Source organism: Tachypleus tridentatus, chromosome 11, assembly GCF_004210375.1.
Source record: "Tachypleus tridentatus isolate NWPU-2018 chromosome 11, ASM421037v1, whole genome shotgun sequence".
Taxonomy (NCBI): Eukaryota; Metazoa; Arthropoda; class Merostomata; order Xiphosura; family Limulidae; genus Tachypleus; species Tachypleus tridentatus.
This window is the reverse complement of record NC_134835.1, coordinates 61,601,819-61,620,190: the sequence shown is the minus strand read 5'-3', so window position 1 is coordinate 61,620,190 and position 18,372 is coordinate 61,601,819. Positions and strand designations below refer to the sequence as shown.

The 18,372-nt window shown below is 31.9% G+C and overlaps 1 protein-coding gene across 1 annotated transcript in view; it reads right to left on the bottom strand.

Annotated features, from left to right (window-relative positions):
• unc80 (unc80, NALCN channel complex subunit) overlaps positions 1 to 18,372 on the bottom strand; it is a 148,975-nt gene that overhangs the window by 53,749 nt on the left and 76,854 nt on the right. The window contains exons 32-38 of the mRNA XM_076467475.1: positions 10,417 to 10,489; positions 9,815 to 9,949; positions 8,893 to 9,085; positions 4,165 to 4,308; positions 2,899 to 3,083; positions 1,605 to 1,688; positions 959 to 1,027 (exon numbers count right to left, since the gene is read on the bottom strand). Coding sequence (XP_076323590.1) covers positions 959 to 1,027; positions 1,605 to 1,688; positions 2,899 to 3,083; positions 4,165 to 4,308; positions 8,893 to 9,085; positions 9,815 to 9,949; positions 10,417 to 10,489 — 883 coding nt within the window. The remainder of the gene's footprint in view (positions 1 to 958; positions 1,028 to 1,604; positions 1,689 to 2,898; positions 3,084 to 4,164; positions 4,309 to 8,892; positions 9,086 to 9,814; positions 9,950 to 10,416; positions 10,490 to 18,372) is intronic.

The window sequence follows — 18,372 nt, the reverse complement described above, 5'->3', positions numbered from 1 at the left end:
CTATTTTGAACTGAATTTAAATGCAGTTTTCATTGGAAACTCATACTCTGATTAATAATTCATTATTACAAATTAGAAATAATCTGTTTATGAAAATATGCGTATATGTAAAAGAGGAAGCTCACCTAAATTCCACCCAAGATAATACATAATAATAAAGAAAATCAAGATTAACTTAGATTGAACATTTAATATACCATTAAGAGTAAAGCTACAAATCAAAAGAAATGTAACATAAAGACATAGTTTACAAAGCAGAAACGAATTATCCCATGTGAAGTTAACACACTCTGAGGAAAAGTAAAGTCACTATGAGGCTAACTATCTTTCATCATGTTGTGTTTATAGTCAATATTACTTCAAAACAATGCACCTGTTCTGATGAGTGGCAGCAAATTTTGGATGGCTGATACACAATACAAAATGATCTTACAGAGGACACAACACCGGCTGAATGCTTCATAGTTTTGATCTATATACAATACACCTATACATGCATGCTATGTTTTACTTTTCAATAAAAGATAAATGAAATTAATGGGTAAATACCTGTGAAACCTTTGGTTTATCAAGTAAAACCCCTGATGATCTGTTGTAACTTGAAATCAACGTGGTTGTCTAATCTTCGTCAAAGCTCAAGATATAATGGCATTACACAGGGAGCAGCAATACAGCACATGAGTTTCAGTGCATTCAGTACATTACTATGGGATGCATGACACATACTTCCGTCTTAATGAAGGTGTTGAGTTCTACAGATGTATGTCTCTTTGATGTTAATTGTTAAGCAACAACGACAATTGTGTTTTTCATATTTTATGAATATATGTAGGTAACAATATTGGGGGCTGATCTCATTTGGGGGGCTCACTTTTGTTATACTTACAGTATTAACATAAATTTAAAAACCTCCCAGACATTGTAAACGTTAAATATTTTCCAAAGACTGAATACTTACATCACACTGTTCTTTCCTCAGAATTTGTTTTAAGTCCTTAAAGAACAATCCCTGAACACTTGGCACCACCTAATAAGTAAAATATATATTAAAGAAGAAAAATTAAATGACAGATGAAAAAAACAAAATTGAGTATATAACTAGAAAGTTGGAAAGTAAAATAGATAAATTACTTTTAATGTAAGTTATAGCTTTACATTAACCCTCAAAGTATAATCTAAATTTGAATCAGTGTTGTTTGTATTTACATTTTAGGCAAAATTATTATGGCCATCTGCCAACATCCCTAATTTTGAACTACTGATCAGAGGGAAGTCAACCAGTCAACAACACCCTACCATCCATACTAAAGGATGGATTCCCACTCATATAAAGCAACCACAGGTTAAAGAGCAGGGAATATTGTGTGGCATCACACGGATTCAAACCCAACTAAAATCAGTTCTGAAATCTAAAATTCTACCACCAATCTGAGTCTGAAGAAAATACACTTTAGTCAAAATATTATTATAGAATATTTTCAGCAGTAGCTATAAATTCAAAAGTAATAAGATATAAAAGATAAAATTATGATATATTCAATACTTATTAATTAATTTTTACATTTATCCTAAATAAAATATGTATGGAATTTCAAGACACTTACAAGCCAAACAAGGGAAAGAGCATTTGCTATCAATTCTTGTCCACCTTCAACAGGAGTTCTCACATAAAACATAATATACCCAATCTGCACAAAAATAATAACATTATTTGTTATGTGAGAATATATTTTATAAAATAGAAATGATTAATGCTACCATATCAACTTATTTGTTTTAAAAAAATAAATGTAGAAAGACTTCACATAATGATTTAAGCACTTTGTTAAAATCCTCATTCCATGCAACTGATGAGAAAAAATAAATCCTGTATTTTTAAATCCAATGAAATGCATAAGTTATCTCCTTTATATAATAAAAACAAACTTTCAATATCCAATTTTTCCATCAATCAGGTCAAGTATGCAAAATGTACTTTTTGAATATAGCCAATTTAGTGGTTTTCTAAAAAAAATAAAGCTGAGATTTGGTGAGATTCAATATTGCAGCTCAGCTAACCTGTAGCTGCTTTAGACTACTACAGCAAAGGAGTGCAAATGCCATAATTGCTGTTATCAATTTCATTGGTTATTTAGGATATAATTTCATAGAATGTTCAAACTCATCCAAGCTGGTCATTTACCGGTTACATTAACATATTTATTGCTTTGAAATAAGAAGTATTATAGATATTTTTTATTAGAAGATTTGGTACATACTATTATTTCTCAATTTTAATTCAATAACTGGACTGCTTTTGAGTAAAGATAAAAAACATTATGTTTTGTAGTAAGCTTGTTATGATTTTCATGAAATTCCAAAATTTAAAATATTCTTAGTGGTCAAATTGTTAATTAAAAGTTATCATCTCTCAACTAAAAGAACAACAATCTGTAAAGTTACAGAAGTCATGAGAGTTATTACAATGACGTTACAACTATCAAAATATAATAAATGGTATAACACAGTCTTGATATCACAGAAATTACTCCCATAAAATTCTAAATATAAAATCTATTTTCTGTATGCTTGCCTCTTCCATTTATCAAATGGTAATTTTAACTTTCACTACACTAAAAAATCTAGCTAACTTTGTAGAAAACTCTTAAACCTTTACCAAAAGACAAAGGACAAGAAATTAATTATGTTTTATTTTAATTTCAGTCTCATTAAAAAGCAGATTTAAAAAACTATTTTAGGTATATTTAAAAATATACCTATTTAGTCAAACTTATAAAAGCTATCCTGTAAGATATGAAATCATCCTAATCTTCCTTTATGTAAAATAATACAAAAATAGAACAAATCTTTTCACTGTGAAAAGATTGTTTATAAATAAGCTAATATAATATAACTTACAAAATAGTTGTACAATGTATAAGCTGCTTGAGGAGGAAGACGGGGGATAAAATGAAAAAGCTTCCTCAAAATTTGAAGTATGACATCCTGTTTTTCTCGAGTTAGTTTTTCAAGAAAGTATCGCATGAAAAGGGCCGTGTCTTCCACGAGACACAACCAGATAACTTTGTAAGCAACTTCATAAACTGCATAAAGAAAATCAATTATGTACATACTGAGTAAGTTCAAGTTACACAAAGCTTTTACATATTGTATAATATCATACAGTAACACTTTTTAGCTTGAAAAAGAAAAGAAATCTGAAATCAATTTCCATATTAGACAATCTTACTAAATTAAGCCACAATGACCTTTGTCTCTTACACATATTTTGACATTATTAAAGCATAAAATAATTAGTTTTCAAAAATGCTGTTCATTTGGGATGAAAATTTCATCATATCCATTGGTTAGCTTCAAACCAAGACAGAAATAGTGACATGAATGAAGAAAGATACAGATCATTCAAAAAAGTAGAACTGTCAGAAAATGGGTCATACATCAGTAAATTTGAATATGTTTATAATATATGGTTAAACAAGATAAATAGCATTTACTGTAAACGGTGTACTAAAACCAGCTATAGATCGGATGTGAAAGTAGAAAATTGTTATTATTTTTTTTATTTTATAGTTTTTTTTCTGTAAAAGTTAGTAAAGAATAAATATATATATTTTTTTACTCTCTTTGTTAACCTGAAGATGACCTAGAAAGGTCGAAACATTGTTCTCTGCTTATCAATAAAAGTGTTAATACCTATACCAGCAGTTCTGAGATACATTTTTATTTCAAGTGGGTTTCTCATCATCAAGAAGGGCACATTCTTTGACATTTTGGAAGCAATATTTGGGAAGATACTGATAATTAAAACATTAATTAAACTAAGATACAACCACTATTCTCTGTCCTGTTTGAAATTATTTGCTACTCCTGGATAACATTTGTAAGTCCATGAAATAACCTGAAATAAATGTGATATATATTTCTAAAAACAAAATCAAATACATATCCTTAAAGCATTAAGCAGTTATCAGACATGTCACAAATATGTTTTTTATATTGTTGTTGGTTAAGTTTCCCACAATTCAAACACTCTCCATAGATTCATGAGGTATCTTAGATGCAAAAAGGCAAGAAAACACATCAAACCGGGCAAAACAACCTAACTTTATTTAGTAACTAATTTAATACAAATATGTATATAGCAATTTTATGGAACCAACTTACCAGCAACACCATCTATGTTTACTTGAGGATCGTCAAGAAGACTAATGATATGAAAAGCTGAAGAACACAAACAAGAAGGAAACAGTGGATGGGCCACTTGTATATGATGCTGCATGTTTCGTTCAGTTAGAGTATCCTCCTCTCCTGAAAATAACAAAAAATATCAACTGTTCTATTTCATCAGTTAGTACACTTGGCATTTAGTATCTTTCTCTCCTGGAAATAACAAAAAATACCTTCTGTTCTATTTCACCACTTACTATACTTGGCATTTAAAATCTTTCTTTCCTGGAAATAACAAAAAATACTTACTGTTATATTTTACCTTTTGGTATACTTAAAATTTAGTATCTTTCTCTCCTAGAAATAATAAAATATACCTATTGTTGTTCCATTACTTAGTATACTTGGGCATTTAGCAAATTTCTCTTCTAAAAACAATAAAAAAAATACCAACTGTTCTGTTTAACCACTTAGTCTACTTGTCATTTAATATTTTTCTCATCTTATGTCATCAGTCAAGATGCTGGTTTGTCTAGTGATTAACATTTTAGTCTGTGTAATGAGATCATTGTTGACATTTTTCAGTTGTTCTCATGAGTAGAAATGTGGTCCTACAAAAAAAACAGTGCAAGTTATTGTACTTTCCAAAATGGAAGTGAAGTGATAATGCACAGAGGCATCATTTCACTGTTACTGTTCTCTGGTATTTCATTTGTTTGCATAAAGTTAAAACTTTTTTTAAAATCTAATTGTTAATTCACAATAGAAATCAAAAGTATCAAAGAACCTCCAATAAAAAAAGGCTTAACAGTATCATTTTTCATAATCTCTTATTTTCAGCTAAAATGTTGTGCTTGCAGACAGTAAGTTTAGTGTAAGGTGCTCTTAAAGAATTCTCTCAGTTTGTGACTATACTGAAAGAATAATTTGCATGAGGTTTAAGCAGAAGTTGTGAGCATTGCTCTCTTGTTAACTTTTTTGAGGTCATGAAAATAGAAGATATACAGTAGTGATACAAAAACTAAGTAGTTGGAAAACAATAAATTAACTGAGTTTAAGGCAGAGTTTAAACAATATGAATACAACATTAATGTCCAAAGAGATATTTTAAGAGTTTGTGAGACCATAAGAAGAAACACATGTAATATGTTTCACAGTTGAATGAATAAACTAAATTTTCTTTAAACAGACAATTCAGATTTTTTTTTTTTTTGCAGTGGTTGCAGATCAGTCAAATAGATTAAGTCTCTATAAGTTTTACAGTGGAGCAAATAATAAAAGAAATGTAAAAGTTTTACTGAAGAATTATTGTTATTCCTTTAATATGTTTTAATGGTTATACAAATGAAATCTGAAAACTGTAAGATGTACAAAATTACTTCTAACCTTAACATGAAAATCACCAATAGTTCCAAGATATTCAACAATATTAACTTAACGTCAGTGAAAGTGAAGTACAGCAACAGTATGGGTAATTTTAAGATTTCCAGGAAACAAACAGAAGGCTAGAATTAAACACATTGTGAAATCAACTGAAAATGAAATTTACAGACCATCTTGCTGTCAAGTACCTTAATACAATGTGTTAAATAAGATGTATTAATCTCAGTGCTATTCACTTCAGCTGTAAGATTACCTTGTGTAGAAAAAAATAGCTATGCAAACTGCTAAAGAAAACTGTTACAGCTGGTTTAACCAAGATTACATCTTCCAAAAGCTGGAAACAACAGTGTTTTAAAATTTTATGGAGAAAGTGCATGAAAAGTTCCACTGAACTGACTGTTGACAATTTATGGAAGAGTAATACTAATTTTCAAACCTTATTTAAAAAAAACAACAAATACTAGAGAAGAAGAGGAAACAAATACAAGAAGACATTGTCGAAGTTTTAATGTATTTAATCCAGTACAAACAATTAATGTTAGAAACCAATAAAACATGCCTGTGACAGACCTTTTACAGAGAGGCAAGATGTGTTTTCAGTACCAAATAAAGAAGATGAAAAATTGTTACAAAATCCAATGAATCTGTTTTAAAATAAGTAGCACCCATAGAACCTCTACATGACCAAATACATAAATCAGGGTTTTTCTGCTAAAGTGTGTTAACTCTAGGGGAACAAAACAAGACAACCATCCTTCCTCCTTTCTCAGGAGGAATACAGAAAAGTACAGATAAACAATAATGAACAAGAAAGTCATAGAATAAACAGCATAATATCTAACACTCCAACCAACAAGTTACTAAACAAAACATTACAAGTTATGTACTAACATCTCTCATGTTTGAAAAAGAACTGAAAGCTCTGTCACAACCTCCTTAAAAGTCAACACTATGATATTAAAACGAGTTTGCTTTCCAACATTCTTTTGAGGAATATGACTGCACTCTTCAGGGTTTGCAAATGAGAAACTGAAGTTAGCCAAGGACAAGATATGATAAGAAGTCTGACAAATCAGGGTTTCAGCAGTGGGGGTTATAGAGTGATTAAAAGGCAAAAGAATAAAGATATAGATCTAATGTTTCATACAACAGTGAGACAACCCCTGTTTACTTGGTGGCAAATATCAACAACATGGAGTATTATATTCCAAAGAATGCAGAACCAAGGCAAAAGATAAATCATCATAATACAAGGGCTGTTCAAAAAATATGCGGCCTGTTTGAATTGCGCGACTCCAGTTGGTTCCAGGGGAATCTGCTTGGTGTCGCTAGGTTCGGACAGATCAGCTGATTACGACGCCATTTCTCGATTGCAGATATCTTCATTTGTGTATTAGCTACGCGATTTTAAGTGAAGTGCGATTTTTTCGTTTGGCGGATTTCAGAATGAATGACCTGAAGGAGCAACGACTTGCTGTGAAATTTTGTGTTAAACTTGGAAAACCTGCAACTGAAACTTTTGCTATGCTTAACACGGCTTACGGTGATGTTGCTATGATGTGTACGGCATGTTTCAAGTGGCATGAACGTTTTAAGGATGGTCGACAGTCCATTGAAGATGATGAGCGTCCTGGACGTCCTTCCACGTCAACTGACGACCCACACGTCGACAAAATCAACACCCTGGTGCGGGCAAATCGACGTCTGACTGTCAGGGAGCTTGCTGAAGAGTGTGGGATATCAGTTGGATCTTGTTACAAGATTTTGACCAAAAAATTGAAGATGCACCGCGTTGCTGCAAAATTCAGCCTTCAGAACTCGTGAGTTTTTGGCCAAACACAAGATCACTGTTCTTCCCCACCCCCCTACTCACCTGACCTTGCTCCTTGCGATTTTTTCTTGTTCCCCAAACTAAAAAGACCCTTGAAAGGAAGAAGATTTGAGACGATTCCCGAGATTAAGGCAAATGCGACGAAGGAGCTGGAGGACATTACAAAAGAAGCGTACCAGGACTGTTTCAACAAGTGGAAACACCGTTGGAATAAGTGTGTGCGTTGGGGAGGAGAGTACTTTGAAGGGGTCCCAGACCTGTAACTTCTAAATAAAGTACATTTTGTTTTATGACGTCAGTTCGCGTATTTTTTGAACAGACCTCGTATGTTTAAATACCACCTGAAAACACATTACAACTGAAAAAGAATTCTTCAAACAAAATATCAACAGAAAAAGAAGAATTAATCTGTGATATGATACACAAAATTCAACCAGATTCAGATTCTTTATAAACTTCTTCTTAGAAAAAAAATAAGCTCTCAATAAAAATGTTTTAAAAAATAGCCAAAGGAGGCAATAGTTCTAATTATGTGAGGGTAGTTGATTCATTATCACAAGCAGTAGAAGAAAAGATTTCTCCACCAATTAGATCTTTGAAGAAATGAACAAACTGTAAGGTATATTAATTATGAAAATTACAGAAAGAGTTTCAAAATTTGTGGAAATTATAGCTTTAAGCAATAGTATGTCATTATTATTTGCAAATGATATACTTGTGCAAGTTTTAAAATGTTTTTAATTTGTATTCAAATATCTGTTGATTGTTTTTAATGATTTTTATATTTAACAGCTACAATTTAGACCAAAAAGGGAGTACCTGTTTGAATAACACTGAATTTTTCAAGACAAATACTGCTATTTATTTTAACTTTTTACCAAAGCAAGTTATGTAGAGAAATCAGAATTAAAAATTAACATAGTAATGGATTTTTATGTTTGTTGTTAAGCAAAAAGCTATGAATAGGTTTCATGTATTCATCCAGTCATAGATACCAAACCCCAAAACTTTATGTTACAAGTCCTCAAAGTTACTGCTGAGTCACCAGAGAGCTTTATTAATGTATATAGCTAACTTTAAAATTTTGGAAAACTTAAAGGTTCAAGAAATGAAAAACACAAAAATACAAAACCCTATAACCCAAGTGCTTCAAAAAGGTCTTCAATTAGTTGTTTACCTAATTTAATATACTATTCTTACTTATAATAATTAGAATGCCAAGGAAACAATAATAAAGAAAGTCAAGAGAGTTACTTTAGTAACTTCATTTCTTTAATTGTGACACCTACAAATATATTATTAAATTTAAAATACTGTGTATCTCAAAAACTCATAAAAAATCTGTGATTTATACATAAGTCCTAATAATCTAATAAAAAACTATCAGTATTTAACAATTTTGTAATCACTTTAGACAAAAACTTCCTTTTTTAATGAAATATAAAGTAACATATCACATAACCCTTAAACCTATGATTATTTTAAGGATTCTAAGTAAATATTTGAACAACCTTCTTCATGTTCATCTACTGCATGGTATAGTGCTGGTTCATAAGCAGCATGTAGGTTGACAGCCACAGATGTAATAGGAAAGTTTTCTCGAGCTGTCTGTTTCTTGTCTTCTTCTGCTTCCAAAGCTCTGTGTATCAACTCCACCTGTTGTTTCCTTCGAGTCTTTGTGGCTGTTACAAAGGACCTCTGCAACTGTTCCAAAGACACAAAAAGAAATTTGTTTACAAACAATGACAATACTGGTGTCACACTTCTTGCTAATGTTAATACTATTTCCTGGATGCTCACAAAAGTAAAATAGTTTAAATCATAAAAAAAGAGCTTATTATTGTACTTCTAAGCAAGACAGGTGTAGAAACCTGGTATTCCTTAACAAGAACTATGCAGTATAATATTGGCTTTGTTTTCAAATTATCTTCCTTCAGAATAATATACTTTAAAATGTTCACATTATAAAGTTTTTCAAAAGTTTATTAACAAAGCAGAAATTTATACCTGAAGTTATACTGCTTGAAAAATCTGCAATATTATTAAATGAAATCTTTCTCATCTGCATTTATTTTTGAAAAAAGTATTCCTTTTGCATATTACTAGCCATAAATGCATAATGGATTCACATTTGTTGCATTTCTACTTGTATTTTTATTTACTAAAACTTACACCACAAACCATTTCAAAAGAAAGTAGTACCTAAGTCTGAATTTAGCATATAGCCTTGACAGGTTTTAGGACACACTAAATCAAAACTTTAAAACTGTTAATTTTTTTGGCCATAAAATTAATACACTATAGAAGATATACATGTGATACTTTCATACCACACTGACCAATAATGAATGCTTGTATTTAGGAAAAATAAAACTTCATCAATAATCCTAGATAAGCATGGCCACCCAACTTTTGAAAATATAAAATTTTTACCGATTGATCCTGGTTAATGGTGACCTCTTCTACTTTTGTTTTCACGTGAGGCAACCATGGAGGGTCGGCAATAGGTACAGAGTCTATGGCTATCTTTGGTGAAGGGAGTGTGAACTCAACAACTGGGGGAGGCACCTAGGATAAATAACCTATTAAGATCTGATAATCTTGCTTATTCTAACGTTGCAACATAATACAGTAAAGTCATTTCAAAAAACTGTGAAAGTTAAGAACATATCATCAGTTCATAAAAATAATTAAATGTTATAATATCAAGAATAATTAAAGATTTAAAGGCCAAAATACTAATTAGAAGGTCAAAGATTGCAAGAATATTTAAAGGTTAAAACTAGCATGATGTAAAGTGGAAATTTAAAAACTTTTTTCTCATTGTATTAAAATGATGAATATTTATTGTGTTCATTATCATAAATGTCAAGATTGTTAAATGTTTCAAGGAATTTTATATTAGATGTACTAGCATTAAATAATTTTGGAACAGTAAAAAAGACCCGTATCTTCATGTGAAACAATACATTTTTCTTTCTTCATTATCTCTTCAATACTGAAAGAGCAAAATGAAAATTTCAAGTGTCACTGACCTTAAAATACATTTGTGCTCCATCTTCCATCCTTGGCCAACACTGATTTCTAAACATCCACAGGGCATGAAATCTAGAATCCATTTCAAAATTGTTCTTACTTGTTTTATAACCATCAAACATATTCACCATTAAATCCATGATATAGCAGGCATATGAAAGTGTAAAATTGTAGCTAATCCTAGCAACTGTTAAGACAAATGTCCATTAACTAAGCACTTTAGGAATATGTACTATAAGAAATTACACAAGTAAAATTATCTTCAAGTGTAGCCTTTTTCTGGTATTTTACAAATCAAATGAATTTTAAAAAAGTTCACTTGCACAGTTCAAATTACTAACAATCTGTCTTAGGTCAATATTCAGTTTATATTTACAATTTTTCCAAAAATGTGTGAGATAGTTATAAAATAATTTAAAAATTAGGTCTTATTGCAGACAATATGTATTTTCTTACTGCTTTCTTCACTACATACAGAGGTAACCTTACAAGTTACTTGTGTAAGCACAAGATGATATTGTTAACACACACAATACATCACTGCTTGAAGTGATCATGTTTCCTGCACATATATAAGCAAATTAACTTAAACAAAACAAATACACACTGAGATATAAAAGAATGATTACAAAATCAAAAGGGGTAAGACTGAATTTCATTCTATTGCATCAGGTGAAGGACTAACTTCAAAGAAAGAAAACTGTTTCATTCTATTGCATCAGGTGAAGGACTAACTTCAAAGGAAGAAAAAACTAAAATACAGTGCTAGTCAGGCAACAACACAGATCATAGATAACAAAGTGCAAGAGAATAAACCAAGAAGAATCTTGGAACTTTAGAAAACCCTAATCTGTGTGTGGCATCATGAACTCAACCAAGAAGAATCCTGCCTATCTGTGTGTGGCATCTTGAACTCAACCCTGCCTATTTTTTCAACTTTGAGCCATTTGTGCATTCTCTGTATGGTACAGTGATATCAAGCAGTTATCAAAGTCAATGTTTCTTGTTTTCACATTTAACAAAATGTTAAAATAAAAAACAGATTCTGTTACCACATTTTGTAAAGTACAGTAGTGATGTTATCTTTAAATATAGGTTTTCTAATTCAGAAAACATTTTGTATTTGCCAAGTATTTGTTGATCATTTGCTGCAATACATTTATTGTGGTTGGTTTGTTAATAAAGATGCATATATGTGTTTCAACATGTGAAATATGAGTCAGCTTACACTGAACATTGTCCATAACCATTTTATTTTAGTTCTAACATTTCCACAATGCACAATCTGGTAAAGAGAAGTACAAGAACAAAGAAATGTGGCCAATACAATAAATCTTTCAACCACTACTATAAAACATAATTATGTCTTCAGTTTATTCTTTCACCCTATGTGAATGACTTGGCCAAGGCTACATTTTCCAATATTGTACATGGTTACACTCACAATTTAATTGAACAACTATATATTTTTAAAATCTTCACTTCTGTGTATCACCGGATGCTTCTTCAGTCCAAGTTACTATTTTAGATATTTTTCTAACACCATTCAAACCCACATCTCATGCACGCTCCTATCACACACTGTCTTTGAAAAATGTCAATAAACAATCCTCTCTTATGTTTGCTATTGCATTATTTATAGCCAGTAGAAATATTTTAATTCAATAATATTCATGCAAGATCAACTCATTCAAACACAGAGATGCCAACTATTTCATATGACTGAGTGTAATGATTGTAGACAGAGCCTGTTATCATTTGCAGCTACTAGGCCTGACCAATGTCTCTAGCTGTTTATTATTATATTATTATTATAACTATTATTATTTATTACTGCTATAGATTGCTCATTTAAGACTGTGTTTTGTGTATTTAATAAATAAATTTAAAAAATTATTTTGAAATTATGTCTTTTATTTAGTTCAGAGTAACAAACATACTGGTATAACAACATTGAACATGCACAAACAGTAAGCAGAAAAAGCCTTTGTGTAAGGACTAGTTTATATCATGTTTTTGACACTTACTGTAATAGTTTTGCAGCTGTTGCAGCCTTTGCTTTCATGAGAATGTCTCTGGATGGTTGGGAGTTATAACAACATTGTCCATTTGACCACATACATATCTTGTGTTATAATACTGCTCAAAACAGAGGTGCTCAAGTTTGGTCTGAACTTGCTTTTGTTTTTAGTCACTAAACTAAATATCCTTTCACTGTCAGCATTAGAATGGAAGATTATAAGAATTCCAAGCATAACCCTATACAGAATGTCATACTTCTGGTTGTCATTTCAATCCTTAACTGTATACAGCTGAACCCAAAATTTGTCAACATTCAACTGAAGGACAGTTTCTGAGAAAGTATCAATTTGATAGTTCAAATATTGTCCTTTCAACTTGTCAACAGTGTCGTGCTCATGTGTATTGACAAGGAAAGGATACTTGTCTGTGAAAAGCGTAGAGAAGAGAAATCTTTGCTGACTTTCAGTTTTGGATCAGCAACCTCTGCATGAATCAGAAGTTCATCATTTAGATGGAAATGTTTCATCATGTAATTTGTAGCTGCAATATAGTATTTCTTGACACTGGTGTAGAAGCTGATCAGGTCCAGGTCCTTTTAATATTTAACAATGTATTCCTTGGCAGCATTTCCAATAGAAACTGCCTCATCAGATTTGTGTAAGGATTCATTGTTGTAGTCAAGTTCAGTGATGTTGCCTTCAAGATATTCTGGCTTGATGTATCTGACAAGTATATTTTTAACTTGTGTAATCAGAGTTCTATGCATAATGTGTATGCAAGGTTCTTCTCTTTGCAATATCAAATTGGCTTGCTCATATAGAGGAATTGCAGACTGAAGAAAAAGACAAAATAATAAGTTCATTTTGTTGTCCAAGAAAACTGTTAACTTATCTAACTTGCTCTGCGCATAACTTTTCTTGGTTACTCCCTTGCTATCTTTCGTTTTCTTCTCTTTTTTCATTGATTGTCCCTTCTTTAGTTCAAGGTCAGACTGCCTAAACATATATTGAGTTATATCAAATGTTTCTTTGTCTGCTTTTGGAGACTGTTGTCTTGTGTCCCTATGTGACTGGAAGGATATCCTGACTGTTAAAGTCTTGCTGCTTGATTGAGCTGTACGTTTAGATCCTGTTGAATCTAGTTTTTCCTTTTCACAGTGAAAATACTTCTTCAATGGCTTCCACATGTCCAATATTCTGTTGAGGCACACCCCAAGTGACAGCCATCTTGTGTTAACAAGTTGTAGAATTTTTCTTGTTTCTTTGTCACACAATCCTTGAAACTCTTTGAAATGTTGTTTTCTGCTAGCACTTTTGTCCAGAAAATAGTAGATATCTATCAATATATCAGAAACTGGGCAGGGCAGTTCTCTGGAAGCTTTCTGGGCAGAAATATTCATGAGGTGACAGGCACAGCTCATGAAGTAAATGCTAGGCTGTCATGTTGAGATGTGTCCCATCACGCCTTTACCTATACCAGACATAACTGAGGCATTGTCTGAAGAAAAATTATGACAGTTTTCCCATGGAATTTTCCTCTTTGTCAGTTCGTGGTCCAAAAGCTTGAAAATATTCTCTCCTATTGAAGCTTCTTTCCATTCCACCATTATCAAAAGAGAACAAACAATTTTTCTAAGTAAAGGGTCAAGATATCGTACAACCACTGGATACAGTTTTTAGTCATCCATGTCTGTGGATCCATCTGTGGCTAAACTGTAAACACTGTTACTAAGTATGCTTGAAATCATTTTGCCATCTTCACAACCCAACATTTGTACAATGGCTGTAGTATTGGTTCTAGCACAGCCATATTTTTTTGCTATATCAGAGTCAGGGAACATTTTTCTGAATAGATGTCCTGCATGATTGGCTACAGCTAGGGGTAAATTATGAGTAATAAATAATTGTGTGAATATCACTTCTGCATTTATAGTTTCATATTCTGAATTCTTACTCATAAATGTCGTTATCTGCATCATTTTTGTCTTCGCCTCAGCCTTTTTGTTGGTGAGATGCCAATTTTGTATGTCTGGAACAATCGTTTATCCTGCCATGCACCACAGAAAAATTGATGTGACAAACTGTACAAAACACATGACTGTCACTGACTTTTGATGCAATGACCGGATATTTTGCACTATACTCTTTTCTAAATTTTGATTCACAGTTTTAGTCCTTTTAGATTTGCCAGAAACAAGACAATCTGGTGAACAAGGCCTCTTTTTTTCCAACTTGTGAACGATCGCATTGGTGTTTCCATGCTGCTTAGAAAATGATAAATACCCATCGACACGAGCGCTGATTGGCTGACAAGCACTGATGACATAACTATGGATTCCCCCACGTACCCAGTAGGAGAAGCACTGCACTTAAACTATTGGTAGATGTCGAAGATACAAATATTTTTTATTATTTCAAGCACAAACATGATTATCACAAGTAGCCATTTGGACTATGTCTTTTATTTATTATCAAAATTTATTTGTATCTCACTAGAAATTTTCTTTTCACCCCTCTCAAGCCTTGGAGGAACAATTTATCACTTTACTGTATAGGCCTATATAATGTATAATAATTTGGAAGTTGCAACAAGTCATAATATTTATCTGTATGAGCATATAGTCATAATGTATACACCAAAATCGTAATGATTAATTTCAAATTGTAATGGTTAGCATCTCTGCAGACAACAGTTTATGAATAAATCAGCCTAGAGATTCAAAGTTGCTAATGTCAAGTTCAGATTTATTGATGAATATTTAAGCAATATTCATCACCCTGAAAAAATTGCTAGATGGAAACAAGATAACCATATTAATTCTTAGCTTGTTAAAAAAGGTAGTGAATTGGTATGAATGGTATAAATAATATTTAAAGTATTATTTTAATATTTTGAATGGTATAAATAATATTTAAAATATTTACTCAAGGGTTTTGAAGGAAGTTAAACACTGAATATGCGAGACATTTGCCACTACTTTTTGAAAGTCCTCAAATTGTGGGTAGGTACCAGAAGATTGGAAGCTGGCTAATGCTACTTCTGTTTTAAGCCCTGTGATAAAAATTGTCCTAGCAATTACAGGTCTACTAGGTTTACATCAGTGGTGGGAAAAGTTTTTGAAAGTCTGATAAAAGATTCTTTGAAAAATCATTTAACAAAGTTTAAAATTTTGTTGAATAATCAGAATAGTTTCATTAGGGGGAAAATTGTGCCTTACAAATCTTTTATCATTCTTATAAGATGCTACTGCCTATATAGATGAGAATAAAGATGTGTATTTGGTGTATTTAGATTATCAGAGAATATCTGATAAGGAGCTACATAAAAAACTGTTAAAGGTTCTATTTAGGTATAGAAGTTAGGTTGGCTTATTGGGTAAAAAAAAGGCTTGATGAAAGAAAGCACAGGATTGTTATCAAACGATTTCAGTCAAGCTCAATTCATGTAGTAAGTGGAGTACCCCTGAACTAAGTGTCAGGAACTTTGTTTGTTTTTTATTTACAACAATGACACAGATGAAAGATTAATCAATAAATTACTTAAGTTTGCTGATGATATTAATGTTTCAAGTATTACTAAGTGTACAGAGGATATTTGCAAAAGGATTTTGATTGTTTGGTGAGTTAGGCAAAGAAATGCTAGGTGTTCTTTGATACATTGTTTAGGCAGAGTATTCATGATGAAACTTTGTAGAATGGACAGCAACTGCCTGTTGTGTAGACACAAGTGTAGAGGACGATGTTTCAAAAGTCTTCTGCCTTTTGTCTTCAAGGCATTATATTTACATAAATTTGTATGTAAACTAAACTACAAATAAACTGTTTATAGACAAATAACCAAAAATAGAAGGAGCAGAAAGTATTTGTACAGTTCAGAACATGTGAAAAAACTGATATTCCCATAAAAATTTTGTTTAGTTTGGCAAATAAACTACATTATACCATTCCAGAACTAGACACTGGGTTCATAATTATTGGAATTTAACCTGCAAAAAATATACTTCTGGCAATTTAGTGCCATCTCCATCATTATCTGCTTGGTCATCATGGCGAACAGGAAACAACTGTCCAGTGATTTAAAAACCTAATTATTGTAAAATACAAGTCTCGTGTGTCTCTTTCTGGTATTGCTACACAACTTAATGTGCCAAAATCTACTGTTCAAAGAATAATTGCTAAGTTTAAGCTTACAGGATCAACTGCTAACCTCCCTCGTTCTGGACACCCCACCAAAATTCCAGAGAGAACCAAGAGAAAGATTCTCAGAGAAGTTAGTAGAAACCCTTGTTTAACACGTAATGACATACAAGAAGTGGTAAGGGAAACTGGGGTTGAAGTAAGCACCTCTACAGTTACGAACATGTTACTCTCTTCTGGGTTCAAAGTATGCCATCCTCATAAAACTCCATATTTAAAGCCTGTTCATTTAAAAGCACAATTGAGGTATGCAAGAAAGCATGTAGATAAACCCTTTACCTATTGAAAGAATATTCTTTGGTCAGACGAGACTAAAATCAACCTTTTCGGCCACAATGATGTTCGCTATATTTTCCGTAAGAAGGGGGAATGAAATCTTCCAAAGAACATCGTCCCTACAGTTAAACATGGAGGTGGCTCGATTATGCTATGGGTTTTCTTCAGCTCTTCTGGTGTAGGCAGCCTTCACCGCGTCAACGGAATCATGAAAAAAGAAGAGTATGTTGATATTTTAGGCACTTATATCAAGAATGATGCTTGGAACTTGCGGCTTGTGCGTTGTTGGACTTTCCAGCACGGCAATGACCCTAAGCACACATCAAAATATGTGCAATCCTGGTTGCAGAGGAACCACATAAGCATTCTGAAGTGGCCATCTCAGTCACTCAATTTCAACCCAATTGAAAATGTTTGGCATGAGTTGAAGACCAGGGTTCATCAGCAGCATCCGAAAAACTTGCAAGAGTTGGAGGCCTTTCGTGAAGAAGAATGGACGAAAATACCAGTCTACTACTGTCAAATGATCATGGAGGGCTATAAAAAGAGGTTGCACCAAGTAATTTACCTGAAAAGCTATGCAACTGACCATTAAAGTAGATGCACAAACACTTTCTGCTCCTACTATGTTTGGTCATTTGTTTATAAACAGTTTATTTGTCGTTCAATTTACATAAACATTTATGTAGATGTGTGTTAGTATAATATTTATAATATGCTTTACTTTCATTATCTTAATCCTGATACTTTTTAAGTTATGAGGAAAAAACTACTCAAGATGCAGGGGTACGAACACTTTCTGTCATAACTGTATAGCTTAGTTAGATAGCCAGTTAAATTATAAAAGATACAGGACGTTGTATTTCTTGTGTGTTTTATTATTTTGAATATTCCAAATAAATAAAAACTCAGTAAAGTATTAGAATAACCAAACAAACAATTATGGTTAACTTTTACCAAGACTTTGACTGCAAAAATACAAGACCCATGTATAAATATTAAATTTCTTGTTTTTATGTACAATTTCTATTTGTTTTCACAAAAGAAACTAAAATATAAAAATCAAAAATTTACTAGGTAAGATAGCATAAATGAAAGCAAATCAAGTAAAAAAATTCAAAGTGAGGTATGCACACAAAAAGCTCATGCATTATGTAATTAGATACTTTATTTACCATAACTTAGGCTAAGCACTTGAAAGAAAATTTATAGGTTTGTTATACAGGTTTAGTAGTCAGACATGGTTCAGAGAGCAATAAATGAAAACAGATGTAAACTGCTACAAATTTGAAATTGTTTAAGAAAAATAACTGTAACTGTTTGTTACAATAGAAAGTTATTCTATAAAGGGAAATAAATGCAATTTATATTTATTTTGTAGTTTTCAGCTTTCCATTTTACCCTGCATTGATGATTTTGCTGCAATTAGTGTTTTGTTTTTTGAATTTTGTGCAAAGCTAT